The 24019-nt window shown below is 35.2% G+C and overlaps 6 protein-coding genes across 6 annotated transcripts in view; 1 reads left to right on the top strand and 5 right to left on the bottom strand.

Annotated features, from left to right (window-relative positions):
* The window catches only part of LOC143447416 (AP-3 complex subunit beta-2-like), a 31413-nt gene extending 9667 nt beyond the window's left edge, over positions 1-21746 (top strand). The window contains exons 9-24 of the mRNA XM_076947505.1: positions 13678-13812; positions 13978-14110; positions 14785-14894; positions 16041-16217; positions 17047-17239; positions 17399-17517; positions 17694-17838; positions 17951-18115; positions 18384-18542; positions 18819-19017; positions 19203-19308; positions 20000-20042; positions 20169-20253; positions 20568-20665; positions 20865-21003; positions 21285-21746. Coding sequence (XP_076803620.1) covers positions 13678-13812; positions 13978-14110; positions 14785-14894; positions 16041-16217; positions 17047-17239; positions 17399-17517; positions 17694-17838; positions 17951-18115; positions 18384-18542; positions 18819-19017; positions 19203-19308; positions 20000-20042; positions 20169-20253; positions 20568-20665; positions 20865-21003; positions 21285-21432 — 2154 coding nt within the window. The 3' untranslated portion in view covers positions 21433-21746. The remainder of the gene's footprint in view (positions 1-13677; positions 13813-13977; positions 14111-14784; positions 14895-16040; positions 16218-17046; positions 17240-17398; positions 17518-17693; positions 17839-17950; positions 18116-18383; positions 18543-18818; positions 19018-19202; positions 19309-19999; positions 20043-20168; positions 20254-20567; positions 20666-20864; positions 21004-21284) is intronic.
* Positions 1458-2927, bottom strand: LOC143445876 (uncharacterized). Its single transcript, XM_076945250.1, has 3 exons — positions 2674-2927; positions 2281-2557; positions 1458-2191 (listed from the first exon to the last, which is right to left on the bottom strand). The coding sequence occupies exons 1-3, from the start codon at positions 2881-2883 to the stop codon at positions 2007-2009; spliced, it is 672 nt and encodes a 223-aa protein (XP_076801365.1). The 5' UTR covers positions 2884-2927; the 3' UTR covers positions 1458-2006.
* Positions 4809-6410, bottom strand: LOC143447423 (uncharacterized). Its single transcript, XM_076947513.1, has 3 exons — positions 5850-6410; positions 5438-5711; positions 4809-5143 (listed from the first exon to the last, which is right to left on the bottom strand). The coding sequence occupies exons 1-3, from the start codon at positions 6039-6041 to the stop codon at positions 4959-4961; spliced, it is 651 nt and encodes a 216-aa protein (XP_076803628.1). The 5' UTR covers positions 6042-6410; the 3' UTR covers positions 4809-4958.
* Positions 7075-8729, bottom strand: LOC143447421 (uncharacterized). The gene is made up of 3 exons (XM_076947510.1): positions 8443-8729; positions 7824-8136; positions 7075-7717 (listed from the first exon to the last, which is right to left on the bottom strand). The coding sequence occupies exons 1-3, from the start codon at positions 8650-8652 to the stop codon at positions 7536-7538; spliced, it is 705 nt and encodes a 234-aa protein (XP_076803625.1). The 5' UTR covers positions 8653-8729; the 3' UTR covers positions 7075-7535.
* LOC143447420 (uncharacterized) lies at positions 9661-13228 on the bottom strand. The gene is made up of 9 exons (XM_076947509.1): positions 12874-13228; positions 12547-12675; positions 12269-12470; positions 11961-12185; positions 11251-11874; positions 11026-11090; positions 10736-10864; positions 10327-10657; positions 9661-10189 (listed from the first exon to the last, which is right to left on the bottom strand). Exons 1-5 carry the CDS (start codon positions 12877-12879, stop codon positions 11693-11695), a joined length of 744 nt encoding a protein of 247 aa, XP_076803624.1. The 5' UTR covers positions 12880-13228; the 3' UTR covers positions 9661-10189; positions 10327-10657; positions 10736-10864; positions 11026-11090; positions 11251-11692.
* Positions 21747-21991: 245 nt separating the features above from the next.
* Positions 21992-23759, bottom strand: LOC143447422 (uncharacterized). Its single transcript, XM_076947511.1, has 4 exons — positions 23487-23759; positions 23211-23363; positions 22655-22967; positions 21992-22478 (listed from the first exon to the last, which is right to left on the bottom strand). The coding sequence occupies exons 1-4, from the start codon at positions 23496-23498 to the stop codon at positions 22303-22305; spliced, it is 654 nt and encodes a 217-aa protein (XP_076803626.1). The 5' UTR covers positions 23499-23759; the 3' UTR covers positions 21992-22302.
* Positions 23760-24019: the final 260 nt, after the last annotated feature.

Raw genomic sequence — 24019 nt, 5'->3', positions numbered from 1 at the left:
TCTATTTAACATCACAACTAGGGTTGGACTATCCAAATACATCACAACTAGGGTTGGGTTGACCGATTAACAATTTTAACTACCTGATATCCGGATAAAATTTCGTTGGTAAACAGAAGAATTCGTTCTATTATATCACAAGCAGTACACAAATCCATTGAAAATGCACAAGTAAAATTATAAGTTATCCTCCAGGCATTAACACTTTGGTAAGTGCAAGGTGAGGATAGGACGGTTTTCTAAAGAAAACTGTTTGAGATTGATTTTGTGCTTCTGAATGTAATAAATTTAAAAATAAATTATAAAAAAGAAACAATACTAAATAAGCAATAAGAATTTGTGAAAATTTGAATATATCATATGTGTTTTTTTCTCATAGAAAACTATGTCACACTTAAACGTTTTTACAATCGACCCATTATGTTTTACTAGAAATTAGAATAAAAAGGTTACCTTGTGCTTACCCTGTATTATCCGGTTAACCGGTTAGCTATAACAGAAACATCCATTATCTGGATAGTAAATCTTATTGATATATGAACTAACCCTAATCACAACTATGGCAGCTGTATCACAGAGTCTGAATACATTTGAGTTTTTCATTGCATACAAGTCCATTCAAAACCATGAAATCTTTCTTAAAATTCTCTTTCTATTCTTTTGCCTGTTTGAAACAGAATGATTTTAAAACAAACTTTAACTACTGGTGCTTTATTTTCCTATGAAAGTTTTGTGCATCTGGTGGTTTTGGTGTTTATGAAAGCTTCTTTGAATCAATGTCCTAGTTAGTTGATCAAGCGCTTTACTTTGTGTTTGATAAGCAGAAAGCAGTGTCATCATATATAGCCTTCTTATATATTTGTTTTCCAGAAACACATACGTAAAATAGTCCTATGTTTTACATATTTATTTCGCCTAAAGCTGTAGCTAATTTTAGTGCAAAACTTCCCGAATTTCATACAAAAATCACCTCTCATTATGCACTCAGATCACTCAGCAATCCCTCATTATATGCACTTGGACATTATTGCACATCCATGTTAAAATCATGGATTTGCAAATTCATGTTTTTTCGCATTATACTACTCTGATGCATTGTTGTATTTGGAATCAAACGAATCAAAAACAAAGTTGGAAGTGCAATTGTATATTGCATATCTTTCATTGCTGTTTTTATCGTGTAAGAATTATATTTTTTGACAGTTCCAACATTAGCTTTGGTTATATCCATTATGCAAATGCAAGTGTTTGAATCCAGTTTGAATTTGCTTATTATATCTAGAAGTTGCAGTTGTAATGTTCCAAATAGAGTTATATTTTGGTTAGCATTCACAATATTTAAATATTAACCGTGATAAATACCTCATAAAATATTGTATTTGTGTAGAACAGGCATCACCAGATGAAGGTTTATAAAAACATTTCTTGAGGGTGAATGTTTGATTTTTATTTTCTTCTTCATGCATCATTTATTGTCAGAATTCAAACTACTGTATGAACATGCCGCGAAAATACAAACATAATACAAAGTTGCGCCTTTAAAAGTTAAGGTAATAGCAAATGAAATCATCAGTTTCACAAAGAAGAAGCACATGTTTATCAGCAATGCACTAAGCTACTAAGCCTCCCACTCATAATGAAGGGCTTTATTTTTCAAGTTAACATAGCTCTGAGCAATGTTTGGAGCTAACGTTGACTTAAAATTAAAGGTTTAGACATCAGCACATAGTCGATGCTGGTTTACATTTATAAACAATTTATGTCTGAGCTGGTATGTCATTACAAAACACCTCATAAAAAACAAAGCAACAAAGCATATTACAGCTATAAAATCGTATTGTATACATATTGTACAAAATTTTTTTGTATACACCAAATCATGATATGTTTTTTTTGCTTTGCTGTCAACATTTGTTAATAAGTCAGTTGAAATATAGAATTAAAGTGTAGGATAATATAGGACTTTTTTTTAATTTGCGCTAACACTGAAAACAGTACCAATTTTTTTAATTACGACTTAGAGCGCAATAGCCATTTGTAAAAACTTCAATTACTTCAATTGGGTGACCAGGATTAAGTGACCATACTGCTGCTTCAAATTTAACTTGGTGCATACTGCAATGATAATACTCGCCAACTGGTGGAAAGTCACTACATTGTTGAACAAATAGGGTTTGAAAAATATAATTTCCTGCAAAAAGAAGATTAAATGATTATGTCTCTAACGAGCTGTTAGTCAATTTTCTAAGTGATTTAAAGATAAGAATATATTGAAATTACCTGGATCATGAAGAAGCTGTCGCATTACTCCAGGATTGGCAGCATCCTCTGCTTCCATTATTACATTACGATGTGGTGGACCTTGGCAATCGTTTATATCCCTCTTCTTCCTGATACTGGGCAAATTTTTGTCTGGCTTCCAAAAATCTCGTTGAGGACAAAGATATTTATTTGCGAGTTTGCGCAATAAAGCTGGTCTGTGTATTGCTGCTTGACAAGTTAGCAGTTGTCGTAAAGCTCTGTCACGCCGGCACAGTTCTAGTGTCAATGGATAAGGCTGTGAAATAAAATAGTTATGTTTATACAGAGCCATTGACTTTTTATTAACATAATTAGGCCACTTTTTTGGTAGCATGCTAACCATGCTTTTGACACACAGGCTTTGTTGCTCACCAATTGCTTAGGTGCTGCTGTAAACCGATGAAAAAGTGGTAGAAACGGATTTGGTGGCTCTGTGGGTGTTGTACGATCAGGTCGAAAAGGTTCTGCCGTAGGAATTTCTTGTGGTCTGCCTAATTCAAATGGTGAGGAGTTTTGTCCTGATGTGGGCAAAGCAGATAGAAGAAAGGTTGAAAATGTGACAATGAAAGTATATTGTATCATTTTCAGCAGCAAGGCAATTACTATTTTTGGTGACGACTGTTATAAGTCCTGGAAAAGCATATAGTACACTCATCAAATAATGGATGGTTGATCACTCCTGATAGTTTCTAATTTTCTACAATTGAGTATAACCAACTCATTATTATATAATAGGGAGAGATTCTTCGGTCTTTCTATGATACAGCAATGCAGGATATGTTGTCTGTATTGATCAATATCATCAGCGTGAAAAATTAGGTTTTAGTACACCTATTATATTTGAGATTTTATTTGTAGAAGCATAATTTTACTAAATGTGCGTCAGTGACTGTGTTCCACAAAGATATACTTAATTTTAAAATCATTTTATAAAGTGTATGTTTGGTGATTAGGCTGCCATTGCCCATTGTTGTGGTTATTATTGCACAACACGAAATCTAGTCAAGCTTTCAAGTTTCGTTGATTTTTATCAGTTCTTTGTTTTTATTCTTTCAATTAAATGATAATTGAACTACAGCCAATTTTTCAGAAACATGTTAAGAAAGATGTTGCAACCATAACACCTGTTCTCTCCAAAAGTACCCAATAGTTATAATTTTTGAAATGAAGCAGAGCAAAAACTAAAAAACATTTTAATCTGACTGAAATAAATTTACCACTAATTCTGCTGTGCAGTATAATTAACCCAGAGGCCCAGTAAGCCTGTAGCATGTCTCAAATTTCTACTTTGTATATAACAGATTTCTGTATGAGGAGAATTTGGTTCTGACCTATCCCCTGAAAATATGTGTGTGTAATGTTTACTTCATAAACAAACAAAAACAGTATTAAACTTGTTAAACTCTTTCATATACAAAGCATTGTGTTTTTTCCTTTACAATATTCAAAATTTGTCAAGTTCTATCTTATTATGAAACCATTTTAAAAGCTTTAATTTTTGCTTATGTACGCTTGTGATCTGTAGCTACATTACAATCTCATTTTTGTTTTCTTGTCTGATTTTCTTTGATGTCTTTCTTTATCATAAATACTCAAGTAATTCAAAATTTGCTCTGATAAAATAATTACTACCTTTACTCTGTCGTAGAATATTTGAGTAAGCAATCACCACGACTTGAAATGTTGTGCTTTAAGCTTTATTTTGTGTCAGCATATTTATAGCTTGAGATTATAGGAATTTCCCAATTTCTTTTTTTACAGAGTATTTTGAATATTTTGCTGTAGGCATTAGAGCAGTTGATATGAGTTTGTTATGTTTGCAAATACTTTCGATTTGTGTGTTTCTGGGTTACTGACTTACAGTACATTTGCCATGACTGATAAGTTTTATTTGCATTAGAAGTGCTTAAGTGCATTAGAAGTGTTTTTGCATTGGCAGTTTTGAGCTATATTTGATGTCATAGTCTTGTAGCAGAGATAGTTCTGGCTTGCCACTGTTTAGTTACAGCCAAATAGACGATTCTGATTAAACAACCCTAGTTTTAGGTCAATTTGTTTAGGCACTTGCTTCTCATTTTAGCCTTAAAATTGTAACTTGGTAATTGTAATTTTGGTGCAAAACTTTCTTTCTTTTTACTTTCATTTATTAGGGATTTTCTGAATCAAGCACGAATCCAACTTACATAAGAATATCAACTATTTATTGTAAAATAACTTGTTATTTTTATAGTACCCGCTTGCATTGGTTGTTAACAAAGTTGTATCATTACTGTTTTAGTTTCCTGATCTTATTCGATTACCAGCAAGATACAGTGATTCTTCGGTGACACCTGGTTCTCACTTACTAATTTATTTAATTAAAATATTTCAGTGGTATTTTGTTCAATGGCCAGTGGGCCAAATTTTGGCAAGATTTTAGTTTTTACCGCAAATGTGGTATTTGTTGTTATTGGGTTTGGTCAATGGTCATAAAGTTATTGTAGATTGGTATTATTCTTCTTACACTGTCTTTGAACTTTATTTTATTTATAAAAGTGATAAAACAAACATTTCTGTAGTCTTCATCACAATGAAAGCATAATAATACACAAATAGCACAAATTACACAAATAGTCCATCAAATTGTTTTTCCCGTTGTGACTTAAATTGCCACCTGTTTACAAATCAGTTAATGCACAATAGCTATTTGTCACCACGTTGATAATATCCAAGTCATCAGAGGAAGGATCAAGTGGCCATACTGCTGCTTTCAATTTTATATCATGCATTCTGCAATGAAAACTGCCAATTGGTCCAAAATTACCACATTTTTCAACAAATATGGTTTGGAAGAGATGACTCACTGCAACAAAACCATCAAACATTATATAGTGATTTCAACAAATTCTGTTAACCTAAAAATTTACTTTAGGCTTTTAAGTTAGCATAAGCTTCATTGAACTTATATGGATCAATAACAAAAAGTGCTCAGCTGATGAATTAATTTTTTTATGAAATTCTATCTCTTATGGTAATCTGCCCTGACGAAGCTCATCCGCATGGGTTTGGAAATGAAACGTTGGTTAATAAAAGAATTAATTCACCAGCTGAGCATCTTTTGTGTTGAAATTATGTTTGGTGGCAAGCATAGTATTACATGGATCATGATAAAGCTCTCGCCAGGTTCCAGTGTCAGCATCCTCAGCAAAAGTGATTGTGTATCGATGTGGCGGCCCACTGCAGTGATTAGTTTCTCTCTTCTTTCTGGAAAAGGGTACGTTGGTTTCTGGCTTCCATGAATCTCGATAAGAACAGAGAAATGTTCCTGAGAGCCGGTTTAGTGTTCCTGGTGCTCTTAATGCTGCTTGGCAAGATCGCAGCCTGCGTAGGGATCTGTTGCTTTGGCATCTTGTCAATGTCAGTGGATATGGCTGTGCAGCAAACAAACTATGTTTACTTTTGCGTACAACCATGCTTTAATGTATAGTAAGCAATATTTCCTCAATTTTCTCTTCAGGAAAATCGAACAACATTTTAAAGTATAACTCAGTATGTTCCTAGTTACTTACCAATTGTCGAGGTCTCTCAAAGAACCTGTCATAAATAGATTGAGACCGTATTGGCTCTGATTGTTGACCTCCTGTCTGACTTGATGGCAAATGTCTTTCTTCATATGATTTTGCAGCTTGCTCTAACGTGGGCGAAGCAAATAGAAGCAACACTAAAAATGTTGCTATAAACATGGGTTGTAACATTTTCATTTTCGGAGGTTTTCGGAATAGTCTTAGTGGTCAAACCTAAGTGCTAGGAATAAGTAATAGTTTGTGCAAAATAGCTGCTCAAGAACAAGTCACACTAATCTTTTTTGTTTCATAACTGTCTTGATTTGCTAGTATTTGAATGCAGTGAGATAAGACCTTCCTGTAATTCTAAATATAAGAATTCAAGATAACTTATGACTCATAGATCACTTTGTAAGCCATAGTTATATGCAAACAATAGCCTTTTTAATGAATTTTTTTCAACGTTACCAATTTTACATTGGTCTGGGTCTAGTTCTTCGCTTATCTGAAACCGGACAATCCGAGCTGCTGTTTAATTGTGATTTCATTATTGTATTATCAATACGCCTGAAATTGTTTTATTAACTGTTTACTTTTAATTGTTTCTGGTTAACCAACCTTTACTAGAACTTCTATTTGTTAACCTTTAGCATCACCATTTATATATATTGTTTTCAGTCCTGCTTTTTTTATCTGCTTATTTTGCCCAGTAGAATGTTCTGGAATTGCGGTCAAACCAAAATAGGTTTACGCATTGAGTAATTAGGAAATTATTTGATTTGGCCTAAAGCTACAACTTAAATTGCTGTTGACATTCCTGAACCGCATTAACAGAACCATCTCTCTCTGACCACAACATTTATTTTGCGTTAAAGCATGTGACTCCAGGAAAAGGTTTTAATTTGCACTGCATGATGAAGCAAACAGTTTTCATGATAAAAGAAAGTAAAGTTCATTGCTTGGTTGAAATGAGTGTCATTTAGTATGCGCAATGAAAGAGCAGATTTCAGCGTAAGCACCACTGTGTGGCATAATTAGATTTGGGTAATTGTCAGTACTTATATACACATTTTTATTTTCTGATGCTATCACATGTTAAGGGTACCTTTTTAGTGTAGTACCTGTAAAACAATTTGTTTTGCTTTGGATGGTATCCACCCTAAATTGCCTAATTTGACTATCTTTTCAAAACTTATAAACTACAACGTTTAATTGCATTTTTGACTTGGAACTGATTTCAGTTTTTATTGATTTTTGTCTTTTGTATGTAAATGTTGATATATACAATATTATCAATAACTGAATAGCACTTGAAATTATAGCAGGAATACAATAGATCAATATATTCATGTTCATAGTAGCAGCAAACATTTTGTTTTTGTTGAAAACATTTCCAATGCTACCACTCGAAATATTTTTCACTGACATATAGAGATAAGAAACAAGGAATAACACAGTTCATGTGAATATGAATCTCTTATATGTTAGATATTTCATTTTCTTGCACAATACAGTAAATATAATCTCTTTCCAATAATTATAATATAACAAGCAACACACTTGTGGTTGATACTCAGTGCTTTCACAGCGTTAGCAATTAATGATGGACGATGGTCTACTACAAGCAAAGTATTGCACAAAATGTGAAAGCAATCACAGCTATAATGTATGCCGATAAATGTAGTTTTTCTCCTATGTGCTTAAAGCACAATACCCGTCAGTTATAACGTTAACCACTTCGATTTCATCAGATGTTTCATCAATAGACCATACTGCTGCTTTGAATTTGATGGGATGCATTCTGCATTTAAATCCTCCAAATGGTCCCAGTTCATAACAGTTCTCAATAAACATGGTTTGGTAAAGGTGGTTTACTGAAAAAAAAGAAAAAAATTTTAATTAGGCATGAATTTACTTAGCGACGCAATATAGGTTATAAATTTTAAAACGATGTTTTTGGTTATATCTTTCTGTACTCACTTGGGTCATGCAGTAAATCCCTCAATATATATGGCCGGTCTGCTTCATAGGCCTGCAAGATCACTTTTCTTGTTTGATGCCCACTGCAGTGATTCACAGCTTTCTTTTGAATGGAATGATTGTGGCTGTAGCTTGTGCTGGAGCTTAAATAGTTTTCAACATCTGTCATTAGAAAGCGATCTTTATACGAGCATAGATATTGCTTGGATCTTCTCATCAGTTGCTTTGATTGCTTTCTGTTTGACAACATTTTGCATGTCCGAAGGGATTGGTAGATTCTTTTGCCGCATAGTTGTGTAGTCAGTGGCTGTGCCTGGAAGATGTTGAGACCATGTTGTAAAATATTTACTCAGTGGTTATTATGTCCAGTTTTATCTCTAATATTCATACATGCATATATTTATTCATATCCTGTACAGTCGTTACATTGAATAATGCATCAAGTGAGATAAATACAGCAATGATATTGAATCATCAAATTAGCTCTGTTTCGGTTTTCATCTGCGGCTGAGTGCTTAAATTTTTTTTGAAAAACAATAGATTTATGGTGACCCTGATGACGGATGTATTTTAAACACTAAGAAGCTACATTAGTCTATGTTACAATATCCAAACTTACAATTTGTTTTGGCCTAAATCTGTCAAAAAGTGAAAAGGATTGCTCTTGTTTTTCATTTTGTTCCGTTGTCGGCCAGCTATATGGTGGAGCATTCGTAGTAGTGGTGGCTTGGGTTGTCATATGTCTGTTATAGAACCAGAGGTCTGGCTCACATAAGGATGTCTTGACATGCAACAGCAGGAAAAATATTGCTTCAGGCACTACGTTCATTGCTTTATTCAGTCAACACTGCTCCTAAGACAAAAGGACCAAGAAATCTTTCTACTGTATTTTAACTTACCGGTACCATTATCGGTATCTACTTTGTAATTGCTTTGACCCCAAGCAATAGCTATGTTAACAAGCTGACAATAATCATTAGCATCACTAATTAGCCTGTCCTTGTACCTATACTGTACAGTTATGGTCATACTAATGCTACAGTTCACTCTGTCTCTTACATCCAGGTTTTCTATTTTTGTCTGCATGTTTTGTCCACTTGATAGCAGTTGACATGCTCTGTTTTGCACAGGTCGGTTATGTTTTGTGGTGTTGTGTGTGAGGTGGTTACATTATTGCCGCTTAATTGAGCTCTCCCTTAGGCAATAAGTTTAAATTATCGTATGACCTTTCCTGAGCAGTTAAATCATAATTTCAATCTTGCATTTCAACACACCTTCTCGGTAACTATTTAATTAACTGACTAAATTAAAGACTGTCAAATTTTTATCCTTGTAATTGGGGTTGTATTGCAATTAAATGTAGTGTCATTGATTTAAGTTAAACCTCCTAATTATGTTGTCCTGTACACTTTACATGTCATGTAATGTTATTAGAATTCTTCAATGAATTTGTCATTAATTTTGGTAAAATTTATTGCACATTTAACATGAAAAATAAAAACGTTTTTTAAGACATAAATGCAAACCTGCAAATAATAAGCATCACAACATCTAAGATTTTTCCCTGAAAATTTCCCCTCATTTTATAAATTGGCTAATCAAGAGAATAAAGTGTTTAGTGGATTGCACGTTACCAAGCTTTTGCATTGGCAATAAACTGTTTGATCATTTTCACATGGCTTACACTATAAAAGGAATAAACATTGGCAGTTTGCGCTATAAGAGACATAACATATGTACAAGTAGAACAAGAATGGATATGTCCTGTTTGTGAAACCATTAGACATAATCATATCATACAGTCTTCATTTTTTAACTGCATTCAAACCAATTCAAGTTCATTTTATGAACTTCCTTTTTGTGCATTTATTCATTCTAAACACTTGGTAGAGTTTCACATTTTAGAAAGACATTAAAAAGTCTGCTCTTATGAGACTTGTCAAATAGTGATGTCGAAGCCGGTAATGTTTCATGATAAATTTTGTAGTTTTTGTGTGATTATAATACACTTTTGTTTTATTTACAACACAAAAGTTAAACAATGCATGCTTTGAAATGTCACAGACATGTAACAAAATTAATTCAAAATTTTAGTTGTTGCTGAAAAACATTGAGTCACTGAAAACTCTGTCATCAGATCTTGAAAGCTTTATTCTTCTTTAGTTGATGAGTAACGTTTAATTTTATTTAAGAAATGACTTGAATTCCACAATTGGTAGGAATTTTTACTTGTCTGTTTGCCACTTCATTTCCATTTCCAGTAAACACTACAGCCATATATTGCACATATTGGTCAACACAGGGAAAAGTTAGAAAGGCAGAGATGATGCAATCATAGATGAAGAATGTTTGGTATACCAATGTCACTGCATAACAAAGTTTTAGTTATTTCTGTGTGTGCTCCATTAAATAAACTTCAGTTGTATGCCTATTTTAGTAAACTTCAGTTTTGCACGCTGTTGGTTTATTCTATATTCTTTTAATAAATCCATGCTAAACCTACCTGGATCTTGTAGTAGCTCCACTATAAATCCAGTTTCAACATCTATGGCATAAAGTACTGCTACTTGATTCGCTATGTCTGCTGCACAAGGATTTCCCGGGATTCCACGTTTCTTTCTTGTTAAATGTTTGCTCTGTGTTGCATTTGGGTCCACAGATCTTCGTTTTCTACTAAAACCTTGCAACGTACTTTGGAGCAACTCCAATCCACTTGTACCAGCTTTCATGAAGTCCGTTGATAGAGCTTGTAAAGTTTGTTTGTCATAGAGTGCCAGTTGACATGAGTGCAGCTCTCGGGTAAAATAGCAGGAGAAGATAGACATCACATATGTCTAGACGTGTATGTTATCCAGTTAGACTTTGTTGAGTTATTATGTCACATTAGAGTTAAGCGTGCAATCAAAACTCACTATTCTCTCAGTTTTTTCATTAACTTTAGTCATGTACTCTTGGAGTGTCATCACTGACTCAATTGGTGCCTGAGCCTTACTGCAATCGAAGCTTTGGCAAAGTAGAATCAAAAAGATGGCTGCTGAGAACTGCAATTAGTAGAAAAGTTTTTTATTACAGCTGTATTTATTGAGTGTCTTGATGAAAACCTGGTGTTTAAATATGGTTCCGATAAATACGTTTGCACAAATACTGGCACATACTGTACCTTTTTGCAAAATACTTAAAAAAATAATTTTTACACATTTACCTTCATATTTTTTATCTGTATCTCGTTTTGCAGTGTGCAGTTATCTCTACCTAAGTTGGCTGTATCTGAAAAGATAAAAATATCTGTTGATGTATGTTCATAGGATACATATTATGTACATAACCTTAACAGAAGTATTAATCTTTTTTTAAATTTTTTTTCATGTTACTACAATCATTACCGAAATAGCACAAGAACCGTAAATATTAAATTAAATTAACTAACCTTGCCCTTTTGATATTGACGTGAAAATTTTTGGTAAGTATCCACAACTTTCACAGACAGTTTATATACATAGCTTGCCTAATGTTTCACCCTACTAGAGAGCAAGGAATTTTAGAACACTAACAATATTCTAAACAAAATCTGATATTACAGTAGTAATTAACATTTCAGATCACTAGTGGTAATATTACAAAAATAAAATGTAACTACTCCAAGAGATCAAAGTCTCATTCAGTAAAATTGCAACTCACATAATAAATCATGGTCACATGCAAACATTTTGTAGATTATATGCCCAGTTAGAAAAATTTCTGAAGTGAAAGTTATTTACAGATACTGTACGTCGTTCAAGTAGTATCTCTACTAAATCAACATAGCACCACTATACAACACCAGAATGTCTCGGTAATATCTGATCAGTGAGTCTATATTGTCAGGCTTCTCAAGAAAACTGTATTGTGATGGCACAATGCGTTGGAATTTTGACTGGTCGAACTTCAACTTTGTAGCCAACTCCAGTGTAGACAGCAGTTAAAAACTCGACATATTGGAGCTTGCAGAAAAATGAAAGAAAGCGATTTTCGATGCAGCCATATGTGTAAAATGTCTGATACAGACGGTTTGCTGTCAAACAAAATATGATTTCAGTTATGTGAAAATTTTTAAATGAAATTATATGCTGAATTTATCAATAGTTGGTATGCATTCACCTGGATCCTGAAGCAATTCTACCACTTTTCCTGTTTCACTATCCACTGCATGGAATATTGTTGTTTTAGTTGAGATATCATCAGTGCATGGGTTACCTGGGATTCCTCTCCGCTTCCTTGATAGAATTTCTTTTTCTTTCAATTCCTTTGTTTTAGCAAGAGCTCTTCTCTTGTCGAGAGATCGTTTTTTTCTTTGGGTTGCTAGTTGGTGAGCAGTAGAAAGTACTGTATAATACAAGCCATGAAGTGATAATTATAATCCAAATTCTTACCAGCAAATAAACACATATTTCCGAGTTGATCTATACCTCTGTATTTATTGTCCAAAATTGGCTGATATTTAACTGGTACTATATAAGATGGAGGTCTCCATTTATAGTAAATATCGGGTAAGTAGGTGGATGACAGATTTTTCAGAAGTTTTTGATTGTTTCTGACCAGTTGGCATGATTTAAGGTCATAGACAAATGTTCCTCGATGAGAGCATGACTGAGCTTGTAGAAAAGAACTCTGAAACCATTGCATGAAAGTGAGGAGGAAACAAAAAAAAACTGGAAGTTGACATAAACGGCTAAAACTATCGTACCTCTAATCTATCCAGTTTGTAATCAACAGAAGTTTGATAATCCACCAAAGACGTTGTGCTTAGAATCACACACCCAGAAAGTTTCATTTTGGAAGAAATCCACAGAAATACGGATATGAGTTCAGCAACCTAACATTATAGATTTTGCAACCATATCGTTCCTTTTATGTATTATCGGTTTTTTACAGTGGCATTTTTATCACCAAATATAATATTATGCAAATTGAATAGTGATAACACTTTTGCAGTACTGTCAGTACAATTACGTAAGGAAAGAATTATACAGTTTATTTATTCTGTTTGCAATGCCGTTACTAGAGCACTTACCCTCATAATATTTTGGCACTGATGTATTGTATTTCCAAGTTTATGTCCCAAATATAGTCCGTTTGGTTTTCTGCTCGCGTTCAGAGATTTCTTTCCATGAAAGATCCGCAAAGTTCTCTATGTTTTCTATCCTATTCAACCTAGAGGATTTCATTGTTTTACCAAAATGAGCAACCATGTTGCATGCTAAGGTTTTAAATATTTCTACTAATTACTGTTTGGAGCAACTATCTGCTGATTAAGGGTAATAATGTCTTCTAACAGCTTGTATTCCTGGCTATTTTGACATCCGACTGACAAACTCATCAGAAATATATTTATATTCTTTGGGTTAATTGCCAGTTAACACAGTCGCGTTTAGGATGTATGCTCTATACCTGGTTTCTGGCTATAAGATTCTGGTAACTGAACAATGTTCATAGCATCATCTAACTTTTTTAAATCATATTTAATAGCAACTTTTGCTCAATTAGTTACTACTTAATGGCTACCTTGCAAGGATGAAGTTCACAGCGATGTTATTGCTGCACGGTTGATTATTACATATCTCATCGTTAATTGTATATGAGGTTGTGTGCCAATTATTGTAACACTCAGCAAATGCTTTGTCGTCTCACACATTATGCGGTCAATAATTTGTCAGTTGTTTACAAGACTATTACAAATTAGCATCTTATAATCTATTATCAATGAAAGCTTTTAAAGAGCGTAAACTTTGCAGGCCGCTAATTTCCTATAAACATCCTTGCCAGAGTTAATGGCACATCCTTTAAATTTTTGTAACAGATTATAAATTTTTTTCAGGGAATTTTCGGCCCTTACTTGAAAAGCTTCTACGTTCGCTCAACCGACCCTACACATGTCCGTGTACTTAAACTTGAAGTGCTGACAAACTTGGCATCAGAGACAAACATATCTGTAATTTTGAGGGAATTCCAGGTGGGAAGTAAATCACAGTCTTTTGTCCAGTTTAGAATTATGCATAATTCGGACTCACGTCATATCCACTTGTTTGTAGCTAGTACATGTGATGAGTTTGCATGCTGAATGTGGTTTAGTTAATTTTAAGGTTTCGGATTTACAAAAATTCGTTACTTTTTCCAGACCTATGTTCGAAGCTCGGATAAACGGTTTGTGGCCCACACCATCCAAGGTATAGCAAGATGTGCAACAAACATCACAGAAGTAACAGACACATGCTTATCAGGCCTTGTCAGCTTGCTTTCCAATCGTGATGGTGAGTTGGTGTCTTTTCTTCCAGATTACTCGAGACTATACACAGATCCCGATTTGTTACTTAAAAAGATCATGGTTTTAGTGTACCCGTTTAACATGTATCCATCACAACTTACTGCCAGTGAATTAGTTGAAGACATATGTGGTTGACGTTTTACTGAGTACATAAATCTTCAAGGTGGTCTCTATCTGATGACTGTTGTCAAAGACCTAAGTAGCTATTAGCCACACTATCACGTTTGCAACGGTTATATTCTTCATTTGCAACGCTGTTGCATCCATAAGTATGACTGGAGATGACCACTTTGTAAGAACAGTCTTGTGATAAAAACCAGTATGCTGAAATTGTGCGTAATTAGTGTTCACACCCATAGTTACTAAGCACGGATGATGTGTAAGCGTTAGTTCCTGTCAAGCGATATTAACCTTATTCAGAGCATTTATCAATAGTTTCTTTTAAATTGTTCTACTAATCACAAATTAATTGGCATCAAATTTTGAATCAAAATCAATTAGCAAATTTAATAATATTTTAATGTTGGTCATTTACTTTGCTACTTCTAAACCCATGCGACAACTTTTTGTCGCTAATGACTTTAATTTCTGTAAATATATAAGCGACGTTAAGATTTTTCTATTAATTGAATATAAAAGAACATGTTTCGTTTATTACAGAGGCAGTGGTTGCTGAAAGCATCGTTGTCATCAAAAAATTGCTGCAAATGAACCCGTCGCAGCATTGTGACATCATAAAGCATATGGCGAAATTGATCGATAATATTCAGGTGTGTATTCGATAATTGGTCTCTTTCGGAAAGAAATTGGATTAAACACCACTAATTGAGGTGTACAGTTTTAATTTGCGACGATTGCTACACGCCAAATCGATACATGTTGTACATAGACAATTAGACATATCGTCCGCTGCACAGATTGTTAGCCTATGGACATGTGAATGTCATTACGTGTTTAATGAAATTTTGTAAAAAATTTTGCCTTTCGCCTAACGCTTTTGTTTACGTCTGATGATATAATTAAGGATTTCCTGGTCACTAGACTTGTTTTTTATGATGGTAACCCGTCACACATTGCGTAAATCGGATTAATAGCTTTGCACTTTATTAAATGCGACACTGGAATTAGATTAAAATTTGTAATAATTAAATTCAGCGACTACGTAGTTTTAAGTAAGAAAGGGTTCGCTGCGACGTCGCCAATTTGTAATTGCTGGTATTTGAGGTGTGTAGCGGAAGCAAGCATCTGAATTTCTGCGTATTAGTTCTTCCTGGTAGCGGGTGGGTAATCCCGCTATAAACACTTTAACACCTCCGCGATTCCTTTCTTTCTTTTTCATTGGTCGTGAATGTATTGGTAGTTGTGGTGAGTAGGCTACCACAAATATGTCATTGACCACGCTATTCAATGAAGGTCAACTGTGCAACTTCCTGCACAACTGCAAGCTATAATAATCGTTCTTGTCGATTCCGTACCAGGTGATAAAAGCGGCGCTAATTGCAGCCGTCTAATTCGCGTTGTCATTCGCCCATGTAAGTTTAAATTGTTAATGTTTTACACCTTTAAAATAAAAGCATAAACAGTATTCTTAGTTTTCCTCAGCGATGGGCAACACGATAATTTAAGTGTTTGCGGCCGATTTGCTAATTGCGGTGTGTCAAACATTTTCCGGACTTGGTCACTCGCCCGCTGACTTTGGAAATATCGCCTGTTGATAAATTTTGCTTTTGATATTCTCAAACCTGCTTGAATGTAAAATGTTTCTTATATCAATTCTCAGATGCCAATGGAACGTTTTCGTTCTTAATTTCAAATTAAATAATTAAACGCATTTAAACAATATGTAGTTGTATAGTTTGAAGTTAAGCGATTCCAACACTTAATCAACTGATCATTTTCCATGAAACATGTCTCAGGTACCAATGGCACGGGCCAGCATACTATGGTTGATCGGAGAATATAGCGAGTTTGTGCCGAAAATTGCCCCTGACGTGCTCAGAAAAGTCGCGAAGTCTTTCACTTCACAAGAAGATATTGTCAAACTACAGATCGTTAATTTAGCTTCCAAGTTATTCGTGACCAACCAAAAACAGGTAATTTTATACATTTTTGTTGATTCGTGTTAACCGCTGATGTGTCAGTGCAAATAACCAAAACCTAATAAAATCGCATAAGTTAAACCATATCTACGGCGAAAGATGTATGTTTGATTTTTTATAGAAAATGAAAGTAGCAAATATGTAAGCCTCAAGGTTGGTACTTTGCTCATTCACTGAATTATGCAGTTTTGATCGCCCTTTAATCGTGTTTAGATGGGAAATGACTCTGTTTGAGACGTTATTAAATTGTGTCAACATCGTCGTTCGTCGACTTTATTGTGAGCTGAGTATGTCCTCGTCTTTTAAACTGTAGCAAAAAATTATTATTTGCGATATAAGAGATATTATACCATGCTCACATTTTGGCGGGCGTTGTCGGTTGGGAGACAAAACAAATTGGACGATATTTTTTAATTTGAACATGAAACACGGTTATTGGTGCAGTACGTCTTCAATAACCCGTGGGATAGTTTTTGAAATTAGGGCGTTGGCGTCTTTTATTCTATGGCGATCTCTAAATTAAAACAAATTTAAGAAACTTCTACCCCGGTCTCACAACCACATACATTCAAAGCCCGCTCTAATTAGTTTTCTTATAATAAGTCAGCAATTTTGGGCGGGGCTTTCGTGACCGCATTGATGGGAGTAGCTGAGATTAAAATTGTTGTTATTCTTAATTATGTCGTAGTTTTATTTTGTAATTAACTAAGCCAAGCATACGAGAACGAAAACCCTATATTCCTATATACACATATTACCTTGTAGACTTTTATTTTATCATTTTTGTTTCATTCACAGTTTAATGAGTGTTGTTGTTTTCAAGACTAAATTGTTGACACAATACGTCCTGCAATTGGCCAAATACGATCAGAACTATGACATCCGGGACCGCGCTCGTTTCATACGTCATCTTATAATGCCATCCGGGGATGTTGGAAGTGGGCAAATTCATAAACACGCCAAGAAGATTCTGCTCTCCCCAAAACCTGCCCCCGTATTAGAGTCCCCATTTAAAGGTAAATGACCCAAAACGGAAAAAGCTTTTAAATAACTAGAAATGTTTTTGAGGCGTTGGTACTAATAACTTCATAATTATGGATGGTTCCACGATCTTTAATCGGTCCCAGTAGCACACGGCAAAATTTCGTAATTTTCGATACTTCCCGTCTATATAGGGCGTGATGTATATCAACTTGGCTCACTGTCGCACGCAATAAACGCGGAGGCGAACGGCTACCAAAAGATGCCGGACTTTCCAGAAGAACAACCCGATCCAACCGTGCGCAACGTAATTGTAAGTAAAACTCAAACGAGCGGCTTTCCTATGCTCAACAGTTTCAGTTCTATTTCCTCTTCCCTATTAGTCGGTGATTGGTATTACTTGATAACTTTTAACTGAAGAGCTTCGGCATGTTAGTTTATGATACCGGAGTTATTTTTTAATACAAGATATCTGCTTTTGTTCTTCAGGTGGCAGAGACTCCAACACTTGGCAAAAAGAAGACGCGGGCAGGACAAAAGTCTTCAAAGAAGAAATCTTTTTACTCGGATGAGGATGTCTCAAGTGACGAGGAGGATTCAGATGAAAGTTCTTCGTCTGGCACTAAGGACTCAGGTTGGTCGGACGCTGTAGAAGAAGCGAATCTCAAACTCAGGACAAAACAAGTCCCAGCTATCAATGGAACCAACGCAAGCGTTTTTGTTTTTTTACTGTAACTTGATTGCAGAGTCAGATTCTGAGTTGGAAAGTGGAAGCGAACCTGAAAGTGGCAGCGGCAGTGAGACTGAGGGTCCTGACTCGAGAGTAAGTGATTCAGACGCCGGAGTCAAACCTCCAAAACATAAACCTAAGAAAGTGGAATCAACGACGGAAGATTCGAAGTCTGAAAGCGGTAAAAACATTTTTCAACTTCAATAATAACTTTTCTCAAAATTTACTCATTAAGCTTATACAAACGAACTAGTATTGCTCACAAAATAAATTATTAAGAGTAGACGTTCATGAAGCCAACCCGCGTCTGTTTTGTGGTTATTGTTAGTTTGAAGTGAGCAATGTAGCCATGGGTGATGGTTTGACAAGGTTACCATTATAGAGTAAAAATATAGATTATTACATGCCACTGTTATTGATCACAAAAGAAAAAACAGAGTATTGTTTAGAGTCGGACTCAGATAGTGAGAGCGAGTCGGACTCGTCTTCAGAAGAAGAAGAAGAGTCAAGTTCTGAGGAAGAGCAAGTGGTCGCGAAACCTGTGAAGACGAAAAGTGCGAGCAAAAAGCCGAAAAAAGAAGTCATTAATCTTCTCGATCTGGACGATTGTAAGTTGTTGTGTTGAAGCTTACGAAAATTGATATTGTGACTCATAACTGCTTAAAGATTTTGATTGAACATAAATGACGATGTAGCGCTGGGTTCAATCATCAAAACCTGTTTGTTGTTGTGCTTGATAGTTAACGTTTATTACTTTTTCAAAAAACACTCTCGTAACTGATTTTGCAATAAACTCTGTGCACAATTGTAGTTTTATGCATTAAATTGCCTTAAAACACGTATTGAAAATGAAATTTGAAAATAACTTCGTTTTAATATTATAGTTGGACCACCTCCAAACGCCAGCAAACCTTCCGGGGCAAATTACGACATTCTGGCTCCCATGTTGCCCACTGAGCTTCGGGGTCTTTCCCTCGGTGGCAACGGTAACATGATATCGGATGGGATCGGCCAAAGCGTTCCAACACAGACTTACGACCTACTGCACAGAGTAACAGGAGAAGGACTGTCTGCTAAATACAGGCGAGTCAACGACCCACAATCACGGCCTTCGTTTTTACTTGCAATAAATACTGTGTGTGCCCCTTGTTCTTTGTGTTTTCGTACGTTATCGGAAACAATGATATTTTGGCTGCAGTCCTGGTAAACATAAAAGTATTTTGGTGCGGCTGGTCACCTAAATCTTCATGGTACGAGTCTTGGTGCAGGTATACGCGAAGAGCGCATCCACAAGATGACAAGATGATTAGTGTTGAGCTGCAATTCCACAACAACGGTGAAGCGCCGATTGAATCAATCCACAGCGGAGAGAAGGTAAGCCATGGTTGTAGATATTTTGACTGTAACCGTTTGGAGTTACGGCTGGACAACTTACTTGATTTTTCAATTGCATCTACGACTTCGGATGTCTATAGTATATCGATGTAAGTACAATAGGTAGATACTTTTTATGTAGTCATTGTTCTTGTGCAAGCTTGTGGTTTAGCGTCATCACTTCAATTTTTATCGCGTTTTGAATTTTTCATGCGCAGCCCGTATAAAAGCATGAAAAACCGTACATGTCTATATTTGTTTCATCTTTTTAATTCTTAAACTTGTTGTAGATTTCCCAACTTGCGACTTAAAATAACTTTAATCGTCGTGCTCATACGAAAATAACAGCTCCTGTTGTTTTCAGCGTTCGTCTATTTTTGCACCTGTATTTAAAACATGGGATGCAGTCCTATTTAAATGCACACTTATCTTTGCTTAACAATGATTTTGGGCGTAGCTATGGACATTTGTTAAATGGTTTGTTCCATATTTAACAGTGAATGAATTAAACTTAGACGTAAGAGAAATTGCCTTAAGTCATTACTTTCGTAGTGTGTTGCAATCGTAGCTTATCTTTGTTCAATTCAATAGTAGTTCAATTTTTGCGCAATCGGAGAAAAGATATAATTGCACATTTTTATGTTTGTTGGATGAAATTTCTCGTTTATTTTTGGTCGAATTTTAATTCCAGAAGCTACAAGCAGGATTAAAGGTTCACGATTTCAGCGAAATAGGTAAGGTAAATAAATTTCGAGTTCTCAGAACCAACCGTCCCGAGGCCGTGTAGCTTGCACGAGCGTGGGAAAGAACACGTGCCGTCGCCGATTGCATCAATATACAGTATTGCTCTTTTTAAATAGAAATATTGGAGCCCGGGGCATCGACATCTTGTATCATGGGAATCGACTTCTTCGACACTACTCAACCTCTAACCTTTGACCTGTGGTATGCTTCTATTATTTCGTATTAAAAGCGCGATATTGTCTGGTCACTAAACTATAATCATTCTCGTATTTTTACCATGGACTCACCGGAAAAACTTATTTATAAAAACATCTGTTTGGATTACTTATACGTTATGCTTATGTCGCAAGTGAACTCTGTCGTAAAACGTTAATCCAGTTGATTAGTATTATTACGCTTTTTGCTGATAGTAAACAAAGTATAACTGCACTTTGATAATCTGCTGCGCAAGTTTTATTTATGAAGCCTGGTTGCGGGTTGTGTTTAACTTATATTTTTCTTTGTGTTTTATTTAGCACGAAGACGCGTAAGTTCAACGTCAGCATAAAGATACCGGTCGGCGAACTTGTCAAACCTGTAACTATGCCACAAACCGAATTCCTGAAACAACAGAGTAAGCTTGTAAACATTCTAAAGTTAAATGATGAGCATGTAAATCTTCATGATGAGCAAATGAGCTAAAAATGAGCGTTTCGTGACTTGAATTTTGTCAACTTAAACATTTCTTGCATTTTAAAAGTAGTATGCTATAGCGTCTCCACAGAAAAATTAGTTAATAATAATTAATCGTTATTCATATCCGGTTGTTTTAGATTTGCTTTCCGGAATGAATGAAAACAAGGGGAAAATCACAATAGCGGAAAATTCCAGTACACAGAGTGCAATTTGTGACAACGTCACAGAGGTGGTGAACGTCTGTGTTGTTCCTTCAACGCAAGATAACGTTTACAGGTACATATCCAGATTTCATGCTAAAATTTTCACTCACATTATTTCGTAAAAAAATACGGAATTTTTGTGATTTATTAAGCAAACAATTTTCTTATTCGAGTTTTTCCCGCACTTCTTGATCTGCTCGAATAAAAGCTTTAGTTCGAAGAAAGGGCGACCTCATGCGGTTTGCCAAAACCGTTTGAGCTTCCCAGTCTAAAAGATGAACTTACGCGAACCCGCTTTTGTTAACAACCAGCTGGTATCACAGTAAAGTTTTACCAAATGTGTTGTTTTTGTAGATTCGCGGGCAAAACTGCGCACGGCGGATCAGTGTTGCTAGTAACGGTTGAATACGGAGAAAGCGGTAAAAGCAATCTCGTTGTCAATTGTGATAAGATGGTCATTTGTTCAATGGTTTTCAAGCAACTCAAAGAGAAACTTAGTTAAATAATGATATCAATACTAACTTCATAAGACGTGCATGAATGAGTCTTACTATAAGCACTTCTGTAAAGACTGTCACTTCTGGTGTCGTGTATTAGTTATCACTGCTGCTTAAGTTTGTAGATCTCTAGAGCTATTTGTGCTAAACCCAATCGTCATGCATCTAGCACCTAATATTATTTATATTACCAAGACGTGCAATTTATATTCGTGTTTCTAAAGTCCATTTTCAGACTCCTTGCAAGTCCAATATGCTTATCAAATGTCATGGTATATGTTACATGTCTGTTTATTAGTAAATATACAAACGAACAATATCTTAGCCTAGGATATTTTTCGAACAAATAGATGCAGGTAGTACCAAGATGTTGTATCGCGAGACAAATCTACCAATTTCCCGATCACATAATTGCCTTATGTAGGCGCACTTTCTGCTCTGGGTCATTTAATTTCTTACTTTTGAATAGCTGCCAAGCTGTGAATCTTATTGAACGGCATTGGTGCAAACTGTGGCTGGTTAAGGAGTAAATGTATTGATACAGCATACACCAGTAACAAGAGAAACTTTTATTATTATTTATTCGACTTATTTTATATTACGTCATCCATTATTTTATATTGCCTGGCGGTGGAGGAGAAAACAGTGCCAAGTATTGCACAGAAGTCTCAATACCGTTGTACGTTGCCAATGTAAGAGTGAAATTGACCAGACTTCAATTGCTGCTTGTAAAAAAAAACAAACGATGTTGGTAACTGTTACAACTTCCAAATCTAGATTTAGGCTTGTCGGTCGACATTCCATTCACATCACTTTGCTTGTCAGCGACAAGTGCGTGGTCTTCCACTATACAATGATGCACATTGTTCAAGAAGTTAGCCTACTTTGATTCCGCAGTTTGTTGGAATTTTAACCGGACGATTTTGTAAGCTATTGTTGTTACCAAAGTATACCACCGCCATGTATTCAACGAATTGCTCGACACACGGAAAGCTATAGAAGGACTGAAGGATGCAGTCGTATGCGAAGAAAGTCTGATAAACTTCATTAACTGTAAAGAACAATATCAATTAATTCAATTATTAGTGATAATAAACATTCTAACGTTAAACGAATTGGTTATGTTATATGTGCAAATGTTGTTTTACGTGTCAAGAAATCTTGTTTCAAAACAAAAATATTGCGATGTCATTCTATGCGCGCTTTTAGCTTATTTCGCCAACTTACTCGGATCTTGGAATAGCTCGACTATGTTCGCCGTGCGAACGTCAATCGCATAAAGGATGGTCATTTGTAGAGGAAGATCGGCAGCGCAAGGATTTCCGGGAATTCCCCTTTTTACCCTGGATATTTCAGTTTGAGAAGAATTCGTCGAACGTTTTCCGCGAAATCTGTTGAATAGATTCGGTTTGTTTTTTCTTCGATTCTTCTTTAAAAATTTATTGGACAGTTGCTGGAGTCTTTGTTTGTTATGCTTGGCCAAATAGCAAGATCGCAGCTGCTGACGACTCGAGCATTTCTTGAGCGTGATAATGTCAGACTAAAACCATAATTAACATAATAAACCAAACGATATTTATTGGATAGTTGGAAGGTAAGCCTGTCTTAAACCTAGCAGTCAAATTGTTTTAAATCAGACAAAAATAGATTTGTTAAGAGTTTTTCATTTTTGTAATCATTACCTAACTTTTTCCTGTTGCCATGCTTTTATAGCGAATGTTTCATAGGCAAGTAGGCCTATGGCCTCTACTGTGGTTATACAAATACGACAAATTTAGCTTACCGTTCTGTCCTCCTTTTTAATTACTTTAAGACTGTATTCCAGAGTGGACATAACTGAAACGATTTTAGCGTCATCCTCTGGTGTTATATTGGAACGGTAACTGCTGTATGCATCTGTCAGCATAAAGCAAGTAATGAAAAGCAAGCAACCGACCTGGAAAATATAAGGGTTGTTATTTAATAACACAAATAAACTTCTTATAGATCGTTGATACGTAATATATTCTGTAATGGCTCTGTTTACTTACTGAAAATTACCTACTATTCGTTTCCTTACCTTCATAGTCATCCGGATAGTTTGCAGTGTGATTTTATAAATCGAAAACAAAAAGCTTTGCTGTCGTTTACTGTAGTTGCTTGATGTAACTAAGTATTCCGTTCTTCTGCCTCCAAAGATTAGGTAGAAAGTATTCCAAATTATCTATACTGTATAGATAGATTCAAGTACGTTGCTCTTAGGTATTCCTTGTACTTTGTATTTTATGTTAACTTCAATAATTTGTGTCCGGTTAAGTATAGCCTGAAAAGAAAAGATAGTAAACGCTTAGTCACTGTCACCACGACGCACATTTCTTTCGAAAAGCTTAAAACCAAATTTATATGACATCCTGAATAAGTTAACCTAGGCGGTTTTTTAATTGCATAAGTGGTAGTCGCACAGAATAAATTACGTGCGTATCAAAAGGCTTGATTTGGCCTGGCCAATTATTTTCCGTGCTAAACGTTAATCAAACATTGTAAAGTCATGACGAATTCATATTCGAGAACACATAGCTTCAATTAAGATTGTTTAAGAAAATAGCTACCATT

Source organism: Clavelina lepadiformis, chromosome 2 (assembly GCF_947623445.1).
Source record: "Clavelina lepadiformis chromosome 2, kaClaLepa1.1, whole genome shotgun sequence".
Lineage (NCBI taxonomy): Eukaryota > Metazoa > Chordata > Ascidiacea > Aplousobranchia > Clavelinidae > Clavelina > Clavelina lepadiformis.
Note: the sequence above shows the minus strand (reverse complement) of the source record. Positions and strands in the feature narration are given on the sequence as shown.

Coding starts and splice junctions, on each gene's coding strand:
- LOC143447421 (XM_076947510.1), bottom strand. CDS start 8,652: ATGAACGTAGTGCCTGAAGCAATATTTTTCCTGCTGTTGCATGTCAAG. Junction 8,137..8,442: donor GATTTAGGCCAAAACAAATT/GTAAGTTTGGAT, acceptor AACATCTTCCAG/GCACAGCCACTGACTACACA. Junction 7,718..7,823: donor GGATTTACTGCATGACCCAA/GTGAGTACAGAA, acceptor CTTTTTTTTCAG/TAAACCACCTTTACCAAACC.
- LOC143447420 (XM_076947509.1), bottom strand. Junction 12,471..12,546: donor ACAAACTGGATAGATTAGAG/GTACGATAGTTT, acceptor CAATGGTTTCAG/AGTTCTTTTCTACAAGCTCA. Junction 12,186..12,268: donor TTTGGACAATAAATACAGAG/GTATAGATCAAC, acceptor TGTATTATACAG/TACTTTCTACTGCTCACCAA.
- LOC143445876 (XM_076945250.1), bottom strand. CDS start 2,883: ATGATACAATATACTTTCATTGTCACATTTTCAACCTTTCTTCTATCT. Junction 2,558..2,673: donor CAGCAGCACCTAAGCAATTG/GTGAGCAACAAA, acceptor TTTATTTCACAG/CCTTATCCATTGACACTAGA. Junction 2,192..2,280: donor ACAGCTTCTTCATGATCCAG/GTAATTTCAATA, acceptor TTCTTTTTGCAG/GAAATTATATTTTTCAAACC.
- LOC143447422 (XM_076947511.1), bottom strand. Junction 22,968..23,210: donor TTAAAAAGGAGGACAGAACG/GTAAGCTAAATT, acceptor TTATGGTTTTAG/TCTGACATTATCACGCTCAA. Junction 22,479..22,654: donor CGAGCTATTCCAAGATCCGA/GTAAGTTGGCGA, acceptor TGTTCTTTACAG/TTAATGAAGTTTATCAGACT.
- LOC143447423 (XM_076947513.1), bottom strand. CDS start 6,041: ATGAAAATGTTACAACCCATGTTTATAGCAACATTTTTAGTGTTGCTT. Junction 5,712..5,849: donor TTGAGAGACCTCGACAATTG/GTAAGTAACTAG, acceptor TTTGCTGCACAG/CCATATCCACTGACATTGAC. Junction 5,144..5,437: donor AGAGCTTTATCATGATCCAT/GTAATACTATGC, acceptor GTTTTGTTGCAG/TGAGTCATCTCTTCCAAACC.